At 45.1% G+C, this 17,086-nt stretch overlaps 2 protein-coding genes across 2 annotated transcripts in view; both read left to right on the plus strand.

Moving 5' to 3' along the window:
• Positions 1 to 4,520, plus strand: part of WDR77 (WD repeat domain 77) — a 23,204-nt gene extending 18,684 nt beyond the window's left edge. Inside the window, exons 11-12 of the mRNA XM_058439471.1 lie at positions 3,968 to 3,997; positions 4,417 to 4,520. The gene's annotated coding sequence lies outside the window, so the exon portion shown is untranslated. The remainder of the gene's footprint in view (positions 1 to 3,967; positions 3,998 to 4,416) is intronic.
• On the plus strand, positions 3,991 to 16,812 carry OVGP1 (oviductal glycoprotein 1). Its single transcript, XM_032155026.2, has 10 exons — positions 3,991 to 3,997; positions 4,417 to 4,621; positions 5,621 to 5,677; positions 7,347 to 7,512; positions 8,004 to 8,128; positions 9,379 to 9,487; positions 9,591 to 9,776; positions 11,322 to 11,438; positions 14,628 to 14,763; positions 15,745 to 16,812. Exons 2-10 carry the CDS (start codon positions 4,542 to 4,544, stop codon positions 16,665 to 16,667), a joined length of 1,899 nt encoding a protein of 632 aa, XP_032010917.1. The 5' UTR covers positions 3,991 to 3,997; positions 4,417 to 4,541; the 3' UTR covers positions 16,668 to 16,812.
• The last annotated feature ends 274 nt before the right edge of the window (positions 16,813 to 17,086 follow it).

Raw genomic sequence — 17,086 nt, forward strand, 5'->3', positions numbered from 1 at the left:
AAATAAGATCCCTGAAAGTATAGGTTTATATGATAATATTCATTTTCCTACTATACATTAAAATAAACACATTAAATGCTTTAAAAAATCCCTCATGCACAACCAAAAATCATCTTTTACACCAAATATTAGAACACTCCCTTCACTTTAAAGATGTGGTAACTGACTAGAAAAGAGTCTTCAAGTATACAGTGATCTGTGGTCAATATTCTTTGGATTTTTTTTTATTATTCAACCAACTGATTTTGTTTAAGTCATACTTCGCTAATTCATTCACATGAAATATTTGGCCAAATGCTCTGTTAAAACCAAAGCACTTCACGTCTTTGATCTTGCCTTCATCTTGATAATTGTTGTAAAATGTGAGAGGTGTCACACTGCTGCAGGGATTTCTTCAGTTACTCAGTAAAGGACATTTGCAAATGTCATTTCTAACTTCATGAGAACAGGCTAAGCACTAGGGAGGGATATTGTCTAAGTATCCAGGTGGTTGGGTAAAAATAAAAAGCAATGGTTGTAATTTTTTTTTTTTTGACAGCAAGAACTGAAGGAAAAGGATTGAGAACACACAGAGCGACACGACACACTGATTTTCAACATAACCCCCATTCAGCATTTTACTATTCATCATCTGCTGAACATATAGAGGCATAGTTGCCAGCTCTTTGGCACGGTCATCCCTGCATTATGCAGAGGTCATTCCTGGGCATCCATTGTTATATCTTGGCATTCTCAGCATCATCAGTCATTTTTGCAAGGCACAGAGGGGTCAGGTCTGAGATCTAGCCGTGCTCAATGCAGCAGAATAGGAATCCAGAGGATGACTCAGGTGCAGATGAATTAAGTTCAAATTGACAGGCCAATTTGGCTTCTGTGTTAGGTACAGCATTAGCAGCTAGTGCCCCTATTAGGAGTTTCAGTGAAGGCCACACCCTAGTGGGCGATCTCAGTGATGTGAAATCTTGAGGGGCAGGGGATACTGTGGGAGGAGGCTCAGAAGTGGAGGAAGGTAGGCATTCCACATCAAAGAGGTCTTAAAAGACAGGAGGCGTTTAGGCTATAGGATATGAGGAAACTAGCAAGACAGAGTCAGAAGACCCAGGCCCTAGGAACCAACTGTGGTGCCAGCAGTTTGTAGAACAGGAAGATAAGTCAAAGCAGGGACCAGACCCAGTTACAAGAATGAGGGCACAAGGGCTAGGAATGGGGGAACAAGAGCATGGTCGTTGTAGTCAGAAAACATACCAGGGGTAGTCTAATCCATGGTACAAGTTGTTGCCGAACATGATCCGGTGTTGGTCTCAGGAGGCCTAATTTTCTCCTAATTCAGGTTAATACTAGTCCAAGGAATGGATGGTGGTATTGAGCATGCAAGTGGGACGCAAGTTGCCTCAGTGATGGTACAGAGTGAGAATTGCATCTGAAATCATTTTGGCAACAAAACTCATGTTTTCCTCACTGCGCTCATCATGCTACTTCTCCAAGAAAGAGATACATAGTCGGCCGGGCGCGGTGGCTCACGCTTGTAATCCCAGCACTTTGGGAGGCCGAGGCAGGCGGATCACGAGGTCAGGAGATCAAGACCACGGTGAAACCCCGTCTCTACTAAGAATACAAAAAAAATTAGCCAGGCGTGGTGGTGGGCACCTGTAGTCCCAGCTACTCGGAGAGGCTGAGGCAGGAGAATGGCGTGAACCCAGGAGGCAGAGCTTGCAGTGAGCTGAGATCGCGCCACTGCACTCCAGCCTGGGCGACAGAGCGAGACTCCGTCTCAAAAAAAAAAAAAAAAAAGAGACACATAGTCTAGCTCTAGGGATATGATCAATCTGTTCACTAAATCATAAGCTCCTTGAAAGCAGAAACTGTTTCAAGTGCCGAGTAGGGCGTGGCACATGCTCAGTGATTATTTGTTGAATACATAAAGAAAGGCAAAGATGGATGAAGAAAAGGAGATATAGTCTGGGTTGGGTGGGGTATTCCATCAGGCTTTCCCAGAGTTTCAGTGAAATACTCCAAATATTCTATACAATTTGTTGCTTTTATTCCATCATATCCAAGCAAACTGCTGATTTAAAACAATGACTTTTCTGGTTTCTTCATACTGGAAATGAAGGATAGATGTTATATGAATTTGACCACTAGTCATTATTTCCCTGTGTTGTGGATTATATTGACATCTGGTTAATACCTCGTGGTAGTTCATGTGGATTAGATGAGCAGCATCAGTCTCTGTGAAGGTGGGCATAGGGTCCAAGACCCTCTGTAGCAGAGAAAGAAAACTGATGAATCAAAAGCATCTGGCTTGCAGTCTGGTAATAAAAACGGTATTTTTTTTTAATCTTTCATACTCCTGTTGTTGCATGTTTTGAAAACTGGCTCTTAGATGTCCAGAATTGTGTCCATTATATTCTTGAGGTTCATAACACATCCTCACAATTGGCTCATATACTGACTCAAATATTGTTGTCTTATAAAAATTCAGGTTTTGTTTTCTCCTGAGAAACTGAAGGATCCAGCAACACTGGGTCTGTTTCCCTTCAGGGAAACCATTAGCAGCTGCTCAGAGTGCTGTCCCTCTTTATACTGATCTCTGTTGTCTCCTGACAAAGAGGCTTCATGTCAGTTGATGTACATCATTGGGCATGAACTGTTACTTTTCTAATAAAATGGAGAGAGCTGTTTTATTGCATCTACGCCATCCATTTACATTACCTGCCTGGCAAGTGTCTTTTGAGTTTGAGAACTCTGCTCTGCTGGGCAACCCTTTTGACATCCCTAATAATAGTTACCATTCACGGAGCCCTTATTATATGCAAGCACAAAACTAACAATTTTTGACCCATTATCTCTTTGATCTCTATAAAGCTCAATGAGATAAGTCCGAGCTGTCATCTCCATTTTACAAGCATGGAAACTGAAGCTCACAGAGGCAGGTAATTTGTGCAAGATCACAAAACTTCTAAGTGGTGACACTGAGATTCAAACTTTGAATTCAAACCTTGGATTCAAAGCCTAAATCCAAAGTTAGAGTTTAAATTATTTTTTAAAATTACGCTGCTTCCCAGCCAATAATCTTTTAATAATAGAATTGCTGCTACCATATGGGGTTTCTCCCCCAGACGGTACCTCTTCCTGGTATTCAATGCCAACCTGCTGCTGTTGCTTTGTTGGAGAGGGAAGACAGGTGGTTCTGGGGTCACTATGACTCTAATAAATTACTGATCCTGGCACTGGGGTGTGTGTTTGTGTGTGTGTGTGTGTGTGTGTGTAGCTGGGCTGTCCCAGCGCTATCCACAGGGAAGCTCCTATAAAGGGCTCCATCTCTGGCCTCACAGCTATCAGACCATTGAGATGTGGAAGCTGTTGCTGTGGATTGGTGAGTGTGGCAAGTCCCAGCAGTGTCACTCAGTCCAGGAGGTGCCAGGCTTTATGAGTTTGTCATCTCTCTGGTGCCTGAGAGAGCAGCCTGAGACTCAGGGAGCCTAGATTAGGTAGAGATGGGATGGGCCATAGTTAACGGTCAGAGGTCAGAGGGACCCAGGGAGAAGTGGTCAGAGCAGTGGTTCTCAAACCTGGTGGCGCATTAGAAATTTTAAATGCCTGAGTTCCACCTTGGACTAGTTCTGTCAGAATCTCTGCATGACCAGCCAGGATATCAGCACTTAATTTGCAGCCAGGGTTGAGAACCACTGGCCTCGAGCTTTTTCTGGGACTTCTAACACTCGTCGTTGTCCCTGGGCAAAGCATGAGCATATACACATGTTTATCAGAAAGAAAGGAACTTAACATCTAGCTCCACTGGTCCAACTTTAGAGACTAGGAGAATGGTGTGTGTGTCCCCATTTGTGTGTCTGCATCTGCATAAGGTGCTGTGTTGGGCACCCTTGCTAATCAGAGGGTGTGCTATGGCATGCAACTCTGGTGAGGGTATGAATCTCTGTGTGACTCCTCCCTTTGTTTCCCGCAGGGCTGGTTCTTGTGCTGAAACACCACGATGGTAAGGAAACTGTGTTTTCCCTTCCAGAGCCAGGGAGCGTCTCTGGCTGAGAAGTCCTCCACATTGAGTGTCCCCTGCAGCCCGCCTTGCCCTGGCTCCTCTGACAGGGATTATTGCTCCAACACAGTTTCTCGGAGGATTTTTGGTCACCTGCTGTTTGTGTCGCTGACTGTGTGTCTTGGTCCAGACTTGAGAATCCATTTTGACCAGGATTTCACAAGGCATTCTTTTCTTCCTGAGACCTCAGCATTGGGGGAGGAATAGAACCTCAGTGTAGTTTTGAGGTGTACTTCAGGGCCGGGAGAGAGGATGTGAAAATGTGGCCTGGTCTCTTGGGCTGTGTTCACATTGCTTTCTGGAAGCTGAGCTCCATCCCCTCCCTTGGTTTCTGCCAACTAATGTGTGCTCTCTCTTACCAGGTGCTGCCCATAAACTGGTGTGTTATTTCACCAACTGGGCACACAGTCGGCCAGGCCCCGCCTCGATCTTGCCCCGTGACCTGGACCCCTTTCTCTGCACCCACCTGATATTTGCCTTTGCCTCAATGAACAACAATCAGATTGTTGCTAAGGATCTCCAGGATGAGGAAATTCTCTACCCAGAGTTCAACAAACTAAAGGAGAGGTGTGTTCATATTGGATGTGGGGGTTGTATTTTCAGATTTCACAGGTATAAGATGACAGTCTATTTCTCTTGTTACTCTTCAACTTTATTCTATTTCTTCCAGTCCTAGCTTCCTCTCAAATAGGGGTCCAGAGCACCCCAACTTGAGAACTCCTTGTCACAGACACCTTGAGCTCTTTCCTGCCTCCTTACTTTTGTAGTTGCTGTTGCCTCCGCCTGGAATGTGCTTCTCTCTATTCTCTGCCTGGCAAAACCCAACTCAGCCTTTGAACCTAGTTGTGAGGATTTTAGGTATTAATACTGTTAAAGTGGGCCTACACATCCCAAATGCTCAACAAATGCTCGTGTTTTTATTACCATTTGTTACCAGTGAGCTACTCCAGGGAAGGGGCAGTGTCTGCTGTGTCGTTGTATCCCCAGTGGCTAGGTCAGTGTCTCACACAGGGTTGTTGGTGCTCAGTAAGTGTTTGCTTATATTTTCCTCTCTCCAGAACTCCTGGGATCTCTCCGTGCCCAAGGGAAGGCTTGTTACTGCATTAATGGTTATAGATGAGTGGAGTGAAAGTTCTATGCCACTAGATGATAAACTCCCTGAAAGTGGGGAGCTTATCTGTGTTGCTCTTTGTTCTAAAGTGCCTAAAGCAGTAAATGGCACATAGACATTGCTCAATAAATATTTGTTGAATAGGAAAAAGAGAAACACTTTAGACTACTCTTTTTTTGGAAGCATCATGGGGACACGCGTGAGTTTGGCAGACTTTGTGCAGCCTTGGAGTTGTTGGGCTGTGATGGCCCTTGGGTTGATTGTTCTCTCTGTCTTTCCTCCTCTCTCCTGCACTCATCATCTCTCTCCTTCTATCACCTTCCCCCTTTTCCTTTCCTTACCTCCCATCTCTCCTGTTTCCTGTTTTCTTCCAATGAGCAAAACAAAACAATGTGGCAGCAGCTGCCCACCGGATTGAAGGACCCAGCTCATCAACCCTCTCTCCCACATCATAGGAACAGAGAGCTGAAAACACTACTGTCCATCGGTGGGTGGAACTTTGGCACCTCAAGGTGAGACTTTGCTGTTATTCTCTTCTCCCTGGGAGGGTGGAGCAGGCTGGCTAGACGTGAAGACAGAGGGGGAAGGCAGCTTGGCCACGGGGATAGCAAAGCTAGCGCAAGCACTTCCCCAACTCATGAATCTTAGACCCCTGCACTCAAAGGACATCCTGGCCTCTTCTCCATGGTGGGTCAGGGAAGACAAGGAAGTTCTAGCAGGTGGTGAGAAAGGGGCTGGGGGAAAACTAGAGACAAAATGAGGCACTCATAATTGCTTCCTCAACCTTTCATAATAGGCAAGGATTTTGTCTCCAAGGGGAGGAATCAGGTGCAGGATGAGAATAACTCCCAAACCTCATGGGTTTCTTCGCTTTATTAGTGGATCCAGGGATATCAACCTCAAAGGGCTGGATCAGAGGAAAGGAAATAACAAAATGCTAAGCTTAGTGCCGGCACATAGTACATGTTCAGTATGTAGCAGCTGCTCTTGTTAGCACTTCATTCTCCATGAGGCAATGTGGAGATAACAAACTGCCTTCATATTTTCTGAAGAAATATTTCCCCTATTTCATGGCTTAGGCCTGGGTTAGAGGCCGTGCTTGCCTTGTTGCCTTAAAGGCGTGAGATGCACGAGAGGGAGGGCTGGTGGGCTGGGAGCGTGTGAGGATGCACTTTACAAGATGGAGGAAAGATTCAGGGCAGGGGAGTGAGAACTAGCTCTGCCCAGCCCAGGATTCACCTCTTCCCATCTCTGAACACTCCCTGTGCTCCAGATGCTGGGCTAGGGCTGTACACGCATTATCCCATGAACACTTGGAGGAAGCTTTACAAAGTGGTTGTATTCAAAATTGGTAGAGCAGAAAGCACAAGTCACAGGTATTAAGGAACTTGCCAGATTTGTCACGGGTATTCCTCAGAGATTGCCCAGCAAGGAGGTGGCAAACTGACCATGGAACCCAGGTCTATTTATGAGTCTGGTTAATTTTCTAATCATGGCTCATCTCAGGACTACCCCAGAGTTGCTTAAAGTCAGGTCCAATAAGTTAGAATTTTTCCAAAGTGTCATCACTACGGAAGAGCAAACAAGTAAAATAGAAAAATATCAAACAATGAACAAAAGAACACAGGATCAGGAGCCCCTTATCAGAGCACAGGCCTCTTGTGCCAAGTTATACAGCCCAGGCCCAGATTAACTCATAGATGTTTCTGGACATGCTGGCCCTTGACTCATGTTCTCTCCCCTAATCCAGTCAGGTAGAAAATGTCAGTGCTAGGACAGGTTGTGGGAATTGAGTAGTTACCTGTGAGGAGACAGCACAGAGAGGGATGGTGCCTTGCCAGTGGGCATACCATGTTTTGGGGGCAGAGCTGGGCTGAGCCATTTCTCCACACCCCAGTCTGCATACTTGGTTCTGTGCCTGCTGTTCCCTGTGCCATCTGGCCTCGGGGCAGTACGTGGTTTTCAACATCTTTTAGCTGCCTGAATTCCCTACTCCTGGGTATTGAGCTCCTGGTGCTGGGAGAGGCATGTAAGAAGGTGGGAGAGTTTTGAAGATCTGCCTTCCTTTCCTCCAGCCACATCTGCCAGGCCCACCACAGGGCACCAAGCTTGCGAGGGGCCTTGTAGGAGGTTGTGATTCTGTGGATAGAGTTCTTTGCCTTACCCCTGGTCTCCCTGCAGATTCACCACTATGTTGTCCACGTTTGCCAACCGTGAAAAGTTTATTGCTTCAGTTATATCCCTTCTGAGGACACATGACTTTGATGGTCTTGACCTTTTCTTCTTATATCCTGGACTAAGAGGCAGCCCCATGCATGACCGGTGGACTTTTCTCTTCTTAATTGAAGTAAGTCTGGTCTAGAAGCACCAGAATCCAGAAATGATTCTACTTTTATATATCTGGGCTTATGGCAGGAGAGGAGCATAAGTCCAGGGCCAGGGGCAGAAGAGGGTGACAGAATGTCCTTTTACTGTGAACCCTTGGAGGGTAATACCTGTAACTCCTTGAGGTTGCTCTTTTCTCTGCACCTGGGGCTTGCTCCAGTCCTCCAGCCTAAGGGATGCCTTCTCTCTTCACTCTCTCAGGTGCACTCTCTCAGGCAGTGTCTGTCTGAATTCTGTGCTCCTGAGCCTGCTCGCCTCCCCACTATTAAATTATTCACCACATCAGCCCTCCTCTGCCTGTCTCATGAGCCTGTGGCATGGCCCATGTCCAACTCACCTTCGTGTCCCAGAGCCTGGCTCAGGAGCTCAGTAAATGCTTCCTGGATGACACTCCCCTGAGGCCCCGCCTCTCTGTTTGTCCAGTTCTCTGTGTCTTTCTGTCTTTCCTTCTAGGAGCTCCTGTTTGCCTTCCGGAAGGAGGCACTGCTCACCATGCGCCCAAGGCTGCTGCTGTCTGCTGCTGTTTCTGGGGTTCCACACATCGTCCAAACATCCTATGATGTGCGCTTTCTAGGAAGGTGAATGTATATTGCCTTAGTGGGGCAGGACATTGGAGGGAAGCAGGTGTCTTGAGCTCAGAACCCCAGAGCTTCCCAAGCACTGTTTTTGAGCTCACCGTGTGCCTGCCCTGACATCAGTGCAAGTTTGGGGCTGGACTGAGGAGCATGGGTGGGGACAAGGGCTAGCTCCATTATACCCTGAGGGTTTCTTTAGACCTCAGAGGGAGGTGATGTAATATCTGCCCACAACGTTAGCACAGGTAGAGTCTTCTGCACAGCCTATTGCTGGGTCTCACAAGGAGAGAATCCCAGGGGCCTGTCCTCTTTCTACCTAGAGTATATCCGTAGACATACACTATGCAGTGGATGCTGGCATCAGAGATGGATGAATTAATAATCACTGTCACAAAAACAAAAATAGGAATGCCCAGTCACACCCAGTATTCAGAGCAGTTCTTCATGCAAAAGTTAAAAAGCTAGACAAAGAGCAGCACATAAATCTTTTTGGACATGTCATCTCTAGGTATATTTTCTAGAATTTTGTGAATCAAGTATTTACAGAAGAGGAAACTGAGGCAGATGCAGACCAAAAGAGAAATGGGATGTTCCTTTGTGTGAGTGTGCTAGAGAGTGGTTTCAATGTGGGAGGATGGTGAGAGACCCAGGGGACATGGAGTATGTTAGTGTTGATCTTTTAGCCAGACAGGATTGAGAGAGTCCTGCCTTCACCCAACTGGGCAACATTAGGCAAATTAGTTAACCCATCTGAGTTTCGATTTCTTCAACTTTAAAATGGAGATAGTAACACTACTTAGGGAATTAGCCAGATTAAAATAAAATTAGATATTCAATGTAAACCCTTATCCCTGTGACCTGGTAATGATGAAAACTTTCTAGAGGAGGTGGGTTTCAATGGCTCCTGGAATTGTAGAAAGACAAGCTATGGAACAGACTGCTTTTACTCATGACCATTTGTGCAGACGCCTGTTAGCATTTATATCAGGCCTGAGTGTATTTTCTCTCATCTAACTCCTGCCTACCTCCACAGATACTCTCAGGATGCATAGCTCCTCCTACACAGCAGTTCCTAACCAGCTGTTTGTTCCAGTGGCAGGTGGATAGCACAGCCTGGGCAGGCCCTACAGGCAGAAGGAGCAGGGAAGCTCTGGTGACCAATGTCTAGCTAGTTAGCTAGATAGTGCTGTGATGCTCTGACTTGAAAATCTGGCTAGCCCAGTCTTTGTATCTCTTCCTCCTGCCCCTTACAGACTCCTGGATTTCATCAATGTCTTGTCTTATGACATACATGGAAGTTGGGAAAGGTTCACAGGACATAATAGCCCCCTGTTCTCTCTGCCTGAAGACCCCAAATCTTCGGTAAGCAAAGGAAAGATCTCAGGTGGTCCAGACATCTGCCCCTCTGAGCTCAGGCCATTGGCTCTTAGTAACAAGGAGGAATCTGGATTCTTCTTACCTGCAGGCATATGCTATGAATTATTGGAGAAAGCTTGGGGCACCCTCAGAGAAGCTCATCATGGGGATCCCCACCTATGGACGTACCTTTCGCCTCCTCAAAGCCTCTAAGAATGGGTTGCAGGCCAGAGCGATCGGACCAGCATCTCCAGGGAAGTACACCAAGCAAGAAGGCTTCTTGGCTTATTTTGAGGTGATGGGAATATCAGTCTCTGTCTAGCAGTTAGGACTCTCCCAGCCCCAGCTAGAGCAAAAGCCAGGACAAGAGGCAATGGCAAGGGTGAGAGCTGTAGACACGGCAAAGAGGTGGTCTATTAGTACAAGGGAAATCCACTCTCTGGGATATTTTCTTTTCTTTGGGGTAAGTTATTTGAGTAAGGGACGAAGGACTTCGTGGAATCTGGATGGAAGAGTTTCATTGCACCCCAAAAAAGGATCTTAAATGCTATACAGGTAAACCCTGACTTTCTGTAAGGCCTAAATAAAAATCATTAATATTTGCAATATATATAATTTCAAACATATGCAAAATTAAAAGAATAGTATAGCCTCTCTACCTCCCCCACGTACTACTCACTCAGCTTCAATCATTAATAATTCATGGCCAATTTTGTCTCATCTCTACTGACTCCCTCCCTGCCTACTACTAGATTATTTTGAAGCAATTCCAAGACATTATCTACTACAGGTTCTTTCTCTCCACTCCAGCTCTGCCCTCTTTATCTTCATCTCAACCAAGCTTGCTATTGGGTGGCGGAAAGAGACGTGTTTCCAAGGGAATGTAACCACCAGAGGTGACAATACGAGCCACATAAGTGTGTGGCTGTAGTGACCTGGAAAGGTCTTATGGAGCAGGTAGAGTTTGAGCAGAGTTTGAAGCAAAGGAAAATCCTGATGGACAGGAATGACTAGACGGGAAGGACTTCCCAGGTAGAGGACAGCAGGTACAGAGGGACAAGGTGAGTACTTTAGGCAGTAGTGGAGGTGCTGCAAGTCTCTCCGATCTCTGCTCTGCGCTGGATGGATGAGGGTGTTTTTCTGCTAACCCAATGAAGCATTTTTATGAGTGTTGGCATAGTTGAAACAATGTTCTAGAAGGGCGAAGAAGCTTTGATAGACAGACCCTTTAAAGCACCAAAAGAAAAAAGGAATGACTTAGACATTAATTTCTGCAGCACAGCTTGCATACCTCTACTTTTTTGCAGCATATAGTTTCTAGCACAATGCTGGGCAGCCCATGGACACTCGAATGCTTAATTGATTGTAGCAACCTAGTTCTCCCTGCTTTCAAGAACTTTAAATCTACTAGAAGTTCAGGTGCTAGTTTGAGAACTACCTATATGGGGCAGTTTGTGCTGGGATCTAATAAACAAGAGACACTTGTTTATGAAAACACTTTGAATGAGGTACAGATTTGGTCAAGGATCATGTATGTTACTCTTACTATTTTGGTACTGGCATTATACCCCTGGCTTGGTTTCTTAAGGATGTCATCCACTCTTTGGTTCCTTTTTTTCCATCATGGACAGTAGAGGAAGGAACGGGTAACAGCAGGAATTTATTCAAAATAGAGAGGAACTCATTTGTGAGTGGCCTCTCCATTCTCTCTTTGGTTTACCTTCTTCTCATTCGCTGGTTAGGGATTCTTGGATTCTTTATCCTTGGGCAAGGAACAACTGTCTCCTGGTGCTTATCTCCATGGCACTTCCCACAACTAACCTGGTGGTCCTCTTGGCAGATTTGTTCCTTTGTGTGGGGAGCGAAGAAGCACTGGATTGATTATCAGTATGTCCCATATGCCAACAAGGGGAAAGAATGGGTTGGCTATGACGATGCCATCAGCTTCAGTTACAAGGTGAGACCCTGGCTCTTTCATGCTCCAGCACATGGTTTCCTACTGTCTTCCATGGGGCCCTTATTTGTACAATGCATATATGTGTATTGGGTGGAGGGTGAAAGGTGAGGATGATTAGACCAGGGGAGTTTCAGGCATGCCTACATTTTAGTTCTAATTGGGGTTTTATAATCCCATCTGTTCCAAGTCTCTATTCTGAAGAGAAGGAATCCAGGTTCTGAGGGAATAAATAGTTCTCCCAGTTCTTACAGCTTTTTGATGATCTTTTTGGTCTCTTCCTTTCCATTTGGACCAGCTAATTTCATAGCAGATAAATACCAACACAAAGTAGATCATGGTAAGTGCTCTGTAAATATTACTGACACGTAGCAGAAATGAGGAAGTCTGGGAGGGCTTCCTGAGGGAGGTGAGTATGTGTAGGAGAAGATTATGACATGGGGGAAAGGCTCAGTGGTGTAGAAAGCTTATAGCAGATTCAAAGAAGAATTTGGGTGAAGCAGAGACTTTTTATAAAGGGACTTGAATGCTGGTAAAGGTGTTCAGTCTTCATCCTGTGGACATTTTAAGGCAAAATCAGGTTTCTACAGGTGGATGACCTTTAATTTTCAAACATTTAGAGCCAAACTATGACCACCACCCTCCCTTCATGTAAGTGGTATTTTATGAAGTTGAATCTGGCAGGTTTTTACAGTGAACTGAAAGAGAACTGACATGCTCCAGTAGTTCCTAAACCTGCCTCTGTTTTGGAATCACCTGAGAGACTGGATACATATAGAAATCATTGTTCCACTCCTCAAAATTCAGTAGGTATTAGAAAAACTTTGGAAACTATTTCAGAATGCCTCCACATATGATCCTTCCAAATGCTAAGTTGGCATTTTGGGAGCTCTGGGGGTGGACACAGAGGTGTCCAAGCATGAGATAATGAGGGTCTGGACTAGGGTAGTTGGAAGGAGCAGCAGTTTAAAGGTGAGAAATTGTCAGAATGTGGCAACTGCTTGGATATTGAGACTTAAACAGAGAGAATTCACAGTTCTCCTGTTAACGGTGATACAGAAATGGCAGGTGTTGGCTGTTTTTTGTTTTTTGGGGGAAGTTTGTGTGGGAAGCACCAGAGAGGAAGGTACTCATGAAGATTCACTGTTTAGCTCTTCTGTGCATTAACACTGGATGAGGCCTGCTGGGGAGGAGAGAAATAAAAGAGCATGGGTTCTCCCCTCTGGGATCTAGCTCAGTGGTTTGGGAATGGGAAGACACAAACAAGAAAGATTAATGACTCAATGGATTTACCCAATTGGATGGAATTAACTTAATTCCCTATGACCCATAGGACATCAGAGAGGGGATTGACCCCATGTGTTGGGGGAGGCCCTGGGATGAGCAGCAGAGGGTGGTCTTGCTTTGAGGTGCAGTTACTGTAACTTGCAGAACTAGGTGAGGGGACATGAAGCCAGGGTGGGGATGGTTAAGGGATTTTGACATAGAATATCAGAGCTAAAAGAGACCTTGGGGATTATTGTTGGGAGATAATTATACCCTGGATTTCTCAGAGTTCCTGCACAGTTTGAGGATTCTGGGCAAAAGAAGCAGACAAGCTATACTAAAAATAGAGAGCTGCTTTCCTCTTTCCCCCAGAGCCATTTGCTTACCTTCAATGATTGTGAAAGTCACCTTCCCAGGGAGGACTTGTTTACATTCCAAGTTCTCTCCTCTCTCTGGAAGGGAGGAGGGCCACATATGTCAACCATCCTATATAAGCTCTGAGTCTCATAATTTCAGGGTTCTTCTCTGCAGCGCAGACCCCACTGCATATGCAGGTGAAATGAACATCTGACATTCATCACATTGTCCTTTGGGTAATTGGAACATGGAAACTGACTCAAGGTGCTATTCTGGCTATTTTGTTTTGTTTTGTTTTGTTTTTCTGTGAATAATAAATGTTCTGTCCTCTGATCCAGAGGTCTGGGGAGTTGGGGCATGTGAGTATGTGTGTGTATGTACGTGTGTGTGTGTGTATACACACAAAACTGGCAGACTAATTTGTTAGCTTGTAAGTAGCATAAAAGTCTCAGAAACTTCACAGTTTCAGACTTAATGATTGGATTCCTCCTTCCTCTTATTTTACATATGGGGAAAGTCAGCTCCTGAAAGGAGCCAATTGACTTGGCTAAGGCACACAGCTATTTGGACCTGATGGAGTCTGTCTTTTCCATCAGACTTGACAGAGAGTGCTGGCAAGATAATAATAAAACCTGGACTTGAATCTAAGCTCTGCCATTTAGTTGTAGTAGAGGTTTTAAAAAGTGTGGATGAAAGCCTTTATTTTCTCCTCTGTGAGAAGAATATAATATTTTGTGCTCTACTGCATTTTATAGCATCACTGTGAGATAAGGAAATGAATTTTAAACAGTAGAGCAATATCTACAGTTTAATACGATAATAATGGTGATTAGTGAGGTGGGGAACCCAGAGCGTTAGTAGCTAACTTTTATTGAAGATTCACTATGTGCCAGGTATTGATCCAAATATCTTATGCACAGGAACTCTTTAGGAAAACTTATGTAGCATTCCTATGTAACATAAAACATAAGATTTACCGTTTTAACCATTTTAAAGTCTGAAATCCAGTTGCATTAAATACATTCATGTTGTTGTGTAATTATCACCACCATCCATCTCCAGAACTTTTTCATCTTCTCGAATGGAAACCCTGTGCCCATTAAACAGTAACCTCCCCTTCCTCCTTCCCCCATCCCCTGGCAACCACCATTCTATTTTCTGTTTCTGTGAATTTGAGTATTCTAGGTACGACACATAAATGGAGTCACACAGTGTTTCTTATTTTGTGTCTGACTTATTTCACTTAGCATAGTGTCTTCACGCTTCATCCATATTGTATGTAGTATGTGCATGTAAGACTCTTTTGGGTCTGAAAATGTTGGACATGTTATTATTCTCTTTTTTTTTTTTTTTTTTTTTTTACAAATGAGACAGTTAAGACACATAAGGGTTACATAACTTTTTCAAGATCCCATAGCTAATAAGCAATAAAAGCTAGATTCAAATGCAGGCTACACTCCTAACCACCCTGCTACATTGCTTCCTGAGGGACTATCTTCAGTTTTTTGCCATTATACCCAGTCTAGAGACTGACAAGTATAGCAAGTTGACTGACTGTTACTTTTACAGGCATGGTTTATAAGGCGAGAGCATTTTGGGGGGGCCATGGTGTGGACATTGGACATGGATGACGTCAGGGGCACTTTCTGTGGCACTGGCCCTTTCCCCCTTGTCTACGTATTAAATGATATCCTGGTGCAGGCTGGTAAGTAGCTGTGACCTAGAAGCTGGGGTTGGAAGTTGCATAACCAGGCACTGGGTGAGTCCCTTCTGCTAGATCTAAATGCCTTGGTGAGGCAACATGACATTGAGGGGAGAGAAAAAGCTTTGCCAGGCCAATATGTTTTCCAGTCTTTGTTGGGATACTTGGCCCTTATTTGACCTCTTTGAGCTTCCTTTGTTCTATCTAAAATGGGAATAATCTGTATACTCATGACATTATTATAAGAACTAAGTGAGCTATGGAATTAAAATTCTCATAGTTAGCACTCAATATATGTTATTTATTTCTCTCTTTCTCTTACTTTCATGGGCAAGGGCTGAGGGAATTAGGTTTCTTTTGATATCTCTTTTTGATAGCAGAGGCTACCCTGGCAATTAGGAAATGGAAGCTAGCATGCAAGAGGTGAAGCATCCTTACAGATGGTTTATAATCTTCATTTTATGGGTAATGCCACTGGAGCTCAGTCAGGTCAAGTCTTTAGGTGGGCCCCCGTCCCATTGTTCACAGCATGCTGTCTCCAGCCTCCTTGCCCCTGGCTTTGTTCCTGGCGCCTCCTACAACATAGAGACATAAGAAGCTTCTCCTTGAGCATTCATCAAGTAATTATTTAGAATTAGGCCTTGAGGGCAAAGTTTTGCTGATGGTGCAGTCAGAGATGTCAAAGTGAGGGCTTAAGCACAAGGAATGGGTGGGCTCCTTTCTGGGGTCATTCATGGAAAATGTAGCAAATCCACTGCGTGCCTGCCTGTCGGTGTCTGGGGCCTGCGAACATGATGGGGTCTGGAGCAAGGCTTCAATGTGGTGGGATTTCGTCTGTCCTCAAGCAGGTATAGTATGAAATCTTACACTTCTGAATTTTTGGACCAGGTACTTCAGCCCTGGAGTGGTTCTAGTTCTGCCAGTAATTAATGGGATGAGAATGAAGTGGTAGGAATCTCATTCTTTTCTGTTGATTTTCTCTAGAGTTCAGTTCAACTTCTTTACCACAATTTTGGCTGTCATCTGCTGTGAATTCTTCAAGCACTGACCCTGAAAGGCTGGCTGTGACCAAGGCATGGACCACTGATAGTAAGATTTTGCCCCCAGGAGGAGAGGCTGGGGTCACCGAGATCCATGGAAAGTGTGAAAATATGACTATGACCCCTAGAGGTACAATTGTGACCCCTACAAAGGAAACTGTATCCCTTGGAAAGCACACTGTAGCTCTAGGAGAGAAGACTGAGATCACTGGGGCAACGACCATGACTTCTGTGGGTCATCAGTCCATGATCCCTGGAGAGAAGGCCCTGACCCCTGTGGGTCATCAGTCTGAGCCCCCTGGAAAGACCCTGACCCCTGTGGGTCATCAGTCTGTGACCACTGGACAGAAGACCCTGACCTCTGTGGGTTATCAGTCTGTGACTCCTGGGGAAAAGACCCTGACCCCAGTGGGTCATCAATCTGTGACCTCTGTGAGTCATCAGTCTGTGAACCCTGGAGGAATGACTATGATCCCTACCCATTTTCAGACTGAGACCCTTAGACAGAATACAATGGCCCCTAGAAGGAAGGCTGTGGCCCGTGAAAAGGTGACTGTCCCCTCCAGAAACATATCAGTCACCCCTGAAGGGCAGACTATGCCTTTAAGAGGGGAGAATTTGACTTCTGAGGTGGGCACTCACCCCAGGATGGGTAACTTGGGTCTTCAGATGGAAGCTGAAAACAGGATGATGCTGTCCTCCAGCCCTGTCATCCAGCTCCCGGAACACACTCCTCTAGTTTTTGACAACCGCTTTGTTCCCATCTATGGAAACCATTCCTCTGTCAACTCAGTAACCCCTCAAACAAGTCCTCTTTCTCTAAAAAAAGAAATCCCAGAAAACTCTGCTGTGGATCAAGGAGCCTAGGCCCCGCTGGTGTCAGAAACCAGGGAAAACCCTTGTCTTTTCTTCCAAGTGACATGTTGGAAGCCTCCTCATCCCAGGGCAAAGCAGGCATCAAAACCACAATAGGCCAATCTCTTTTCCATTAAATAAACTGTAAACACAAGAACCCATTGAGTTCTCTGAGATTCTTTTCTTGAATTGAACTCTGCAACTCAGTTGTCAGCTTCTCCCTTTCAAGGTCATCTTCCCCACTGCTATTTTTGGAAAGAGGGAGTTTGTGTCTAGTGTACAATGATGCTGTCCTGTGTGGATTATGTGCCTCCTTCTTTGCTATGAGCAACTGCTCACTTCACTGTTGGTTGGAGCCAGAATCTCTTCTAGAACAGTTTCCACCATCCTCAAGGGGAGCTGATATGGGGAGGGGGAAGTTGAGTCTTCCA

This window comes from Hylobates moloch, unplaced genomic scaffold (genome assembly GCF_009828535.3).
Source record: "Hylobates moloch isolate HMO894 unplaced genomic scaffold, HMol_V3 SCAFFOLD_5, whole genome shotgun sequence".
Taxonomy (NCBI): domain Eukaryota; kingdom Metazoa; phylum Chordata; class Mammalia; order Primates; family Hylobatidae; genus Hylobates; species Hylobates moloch.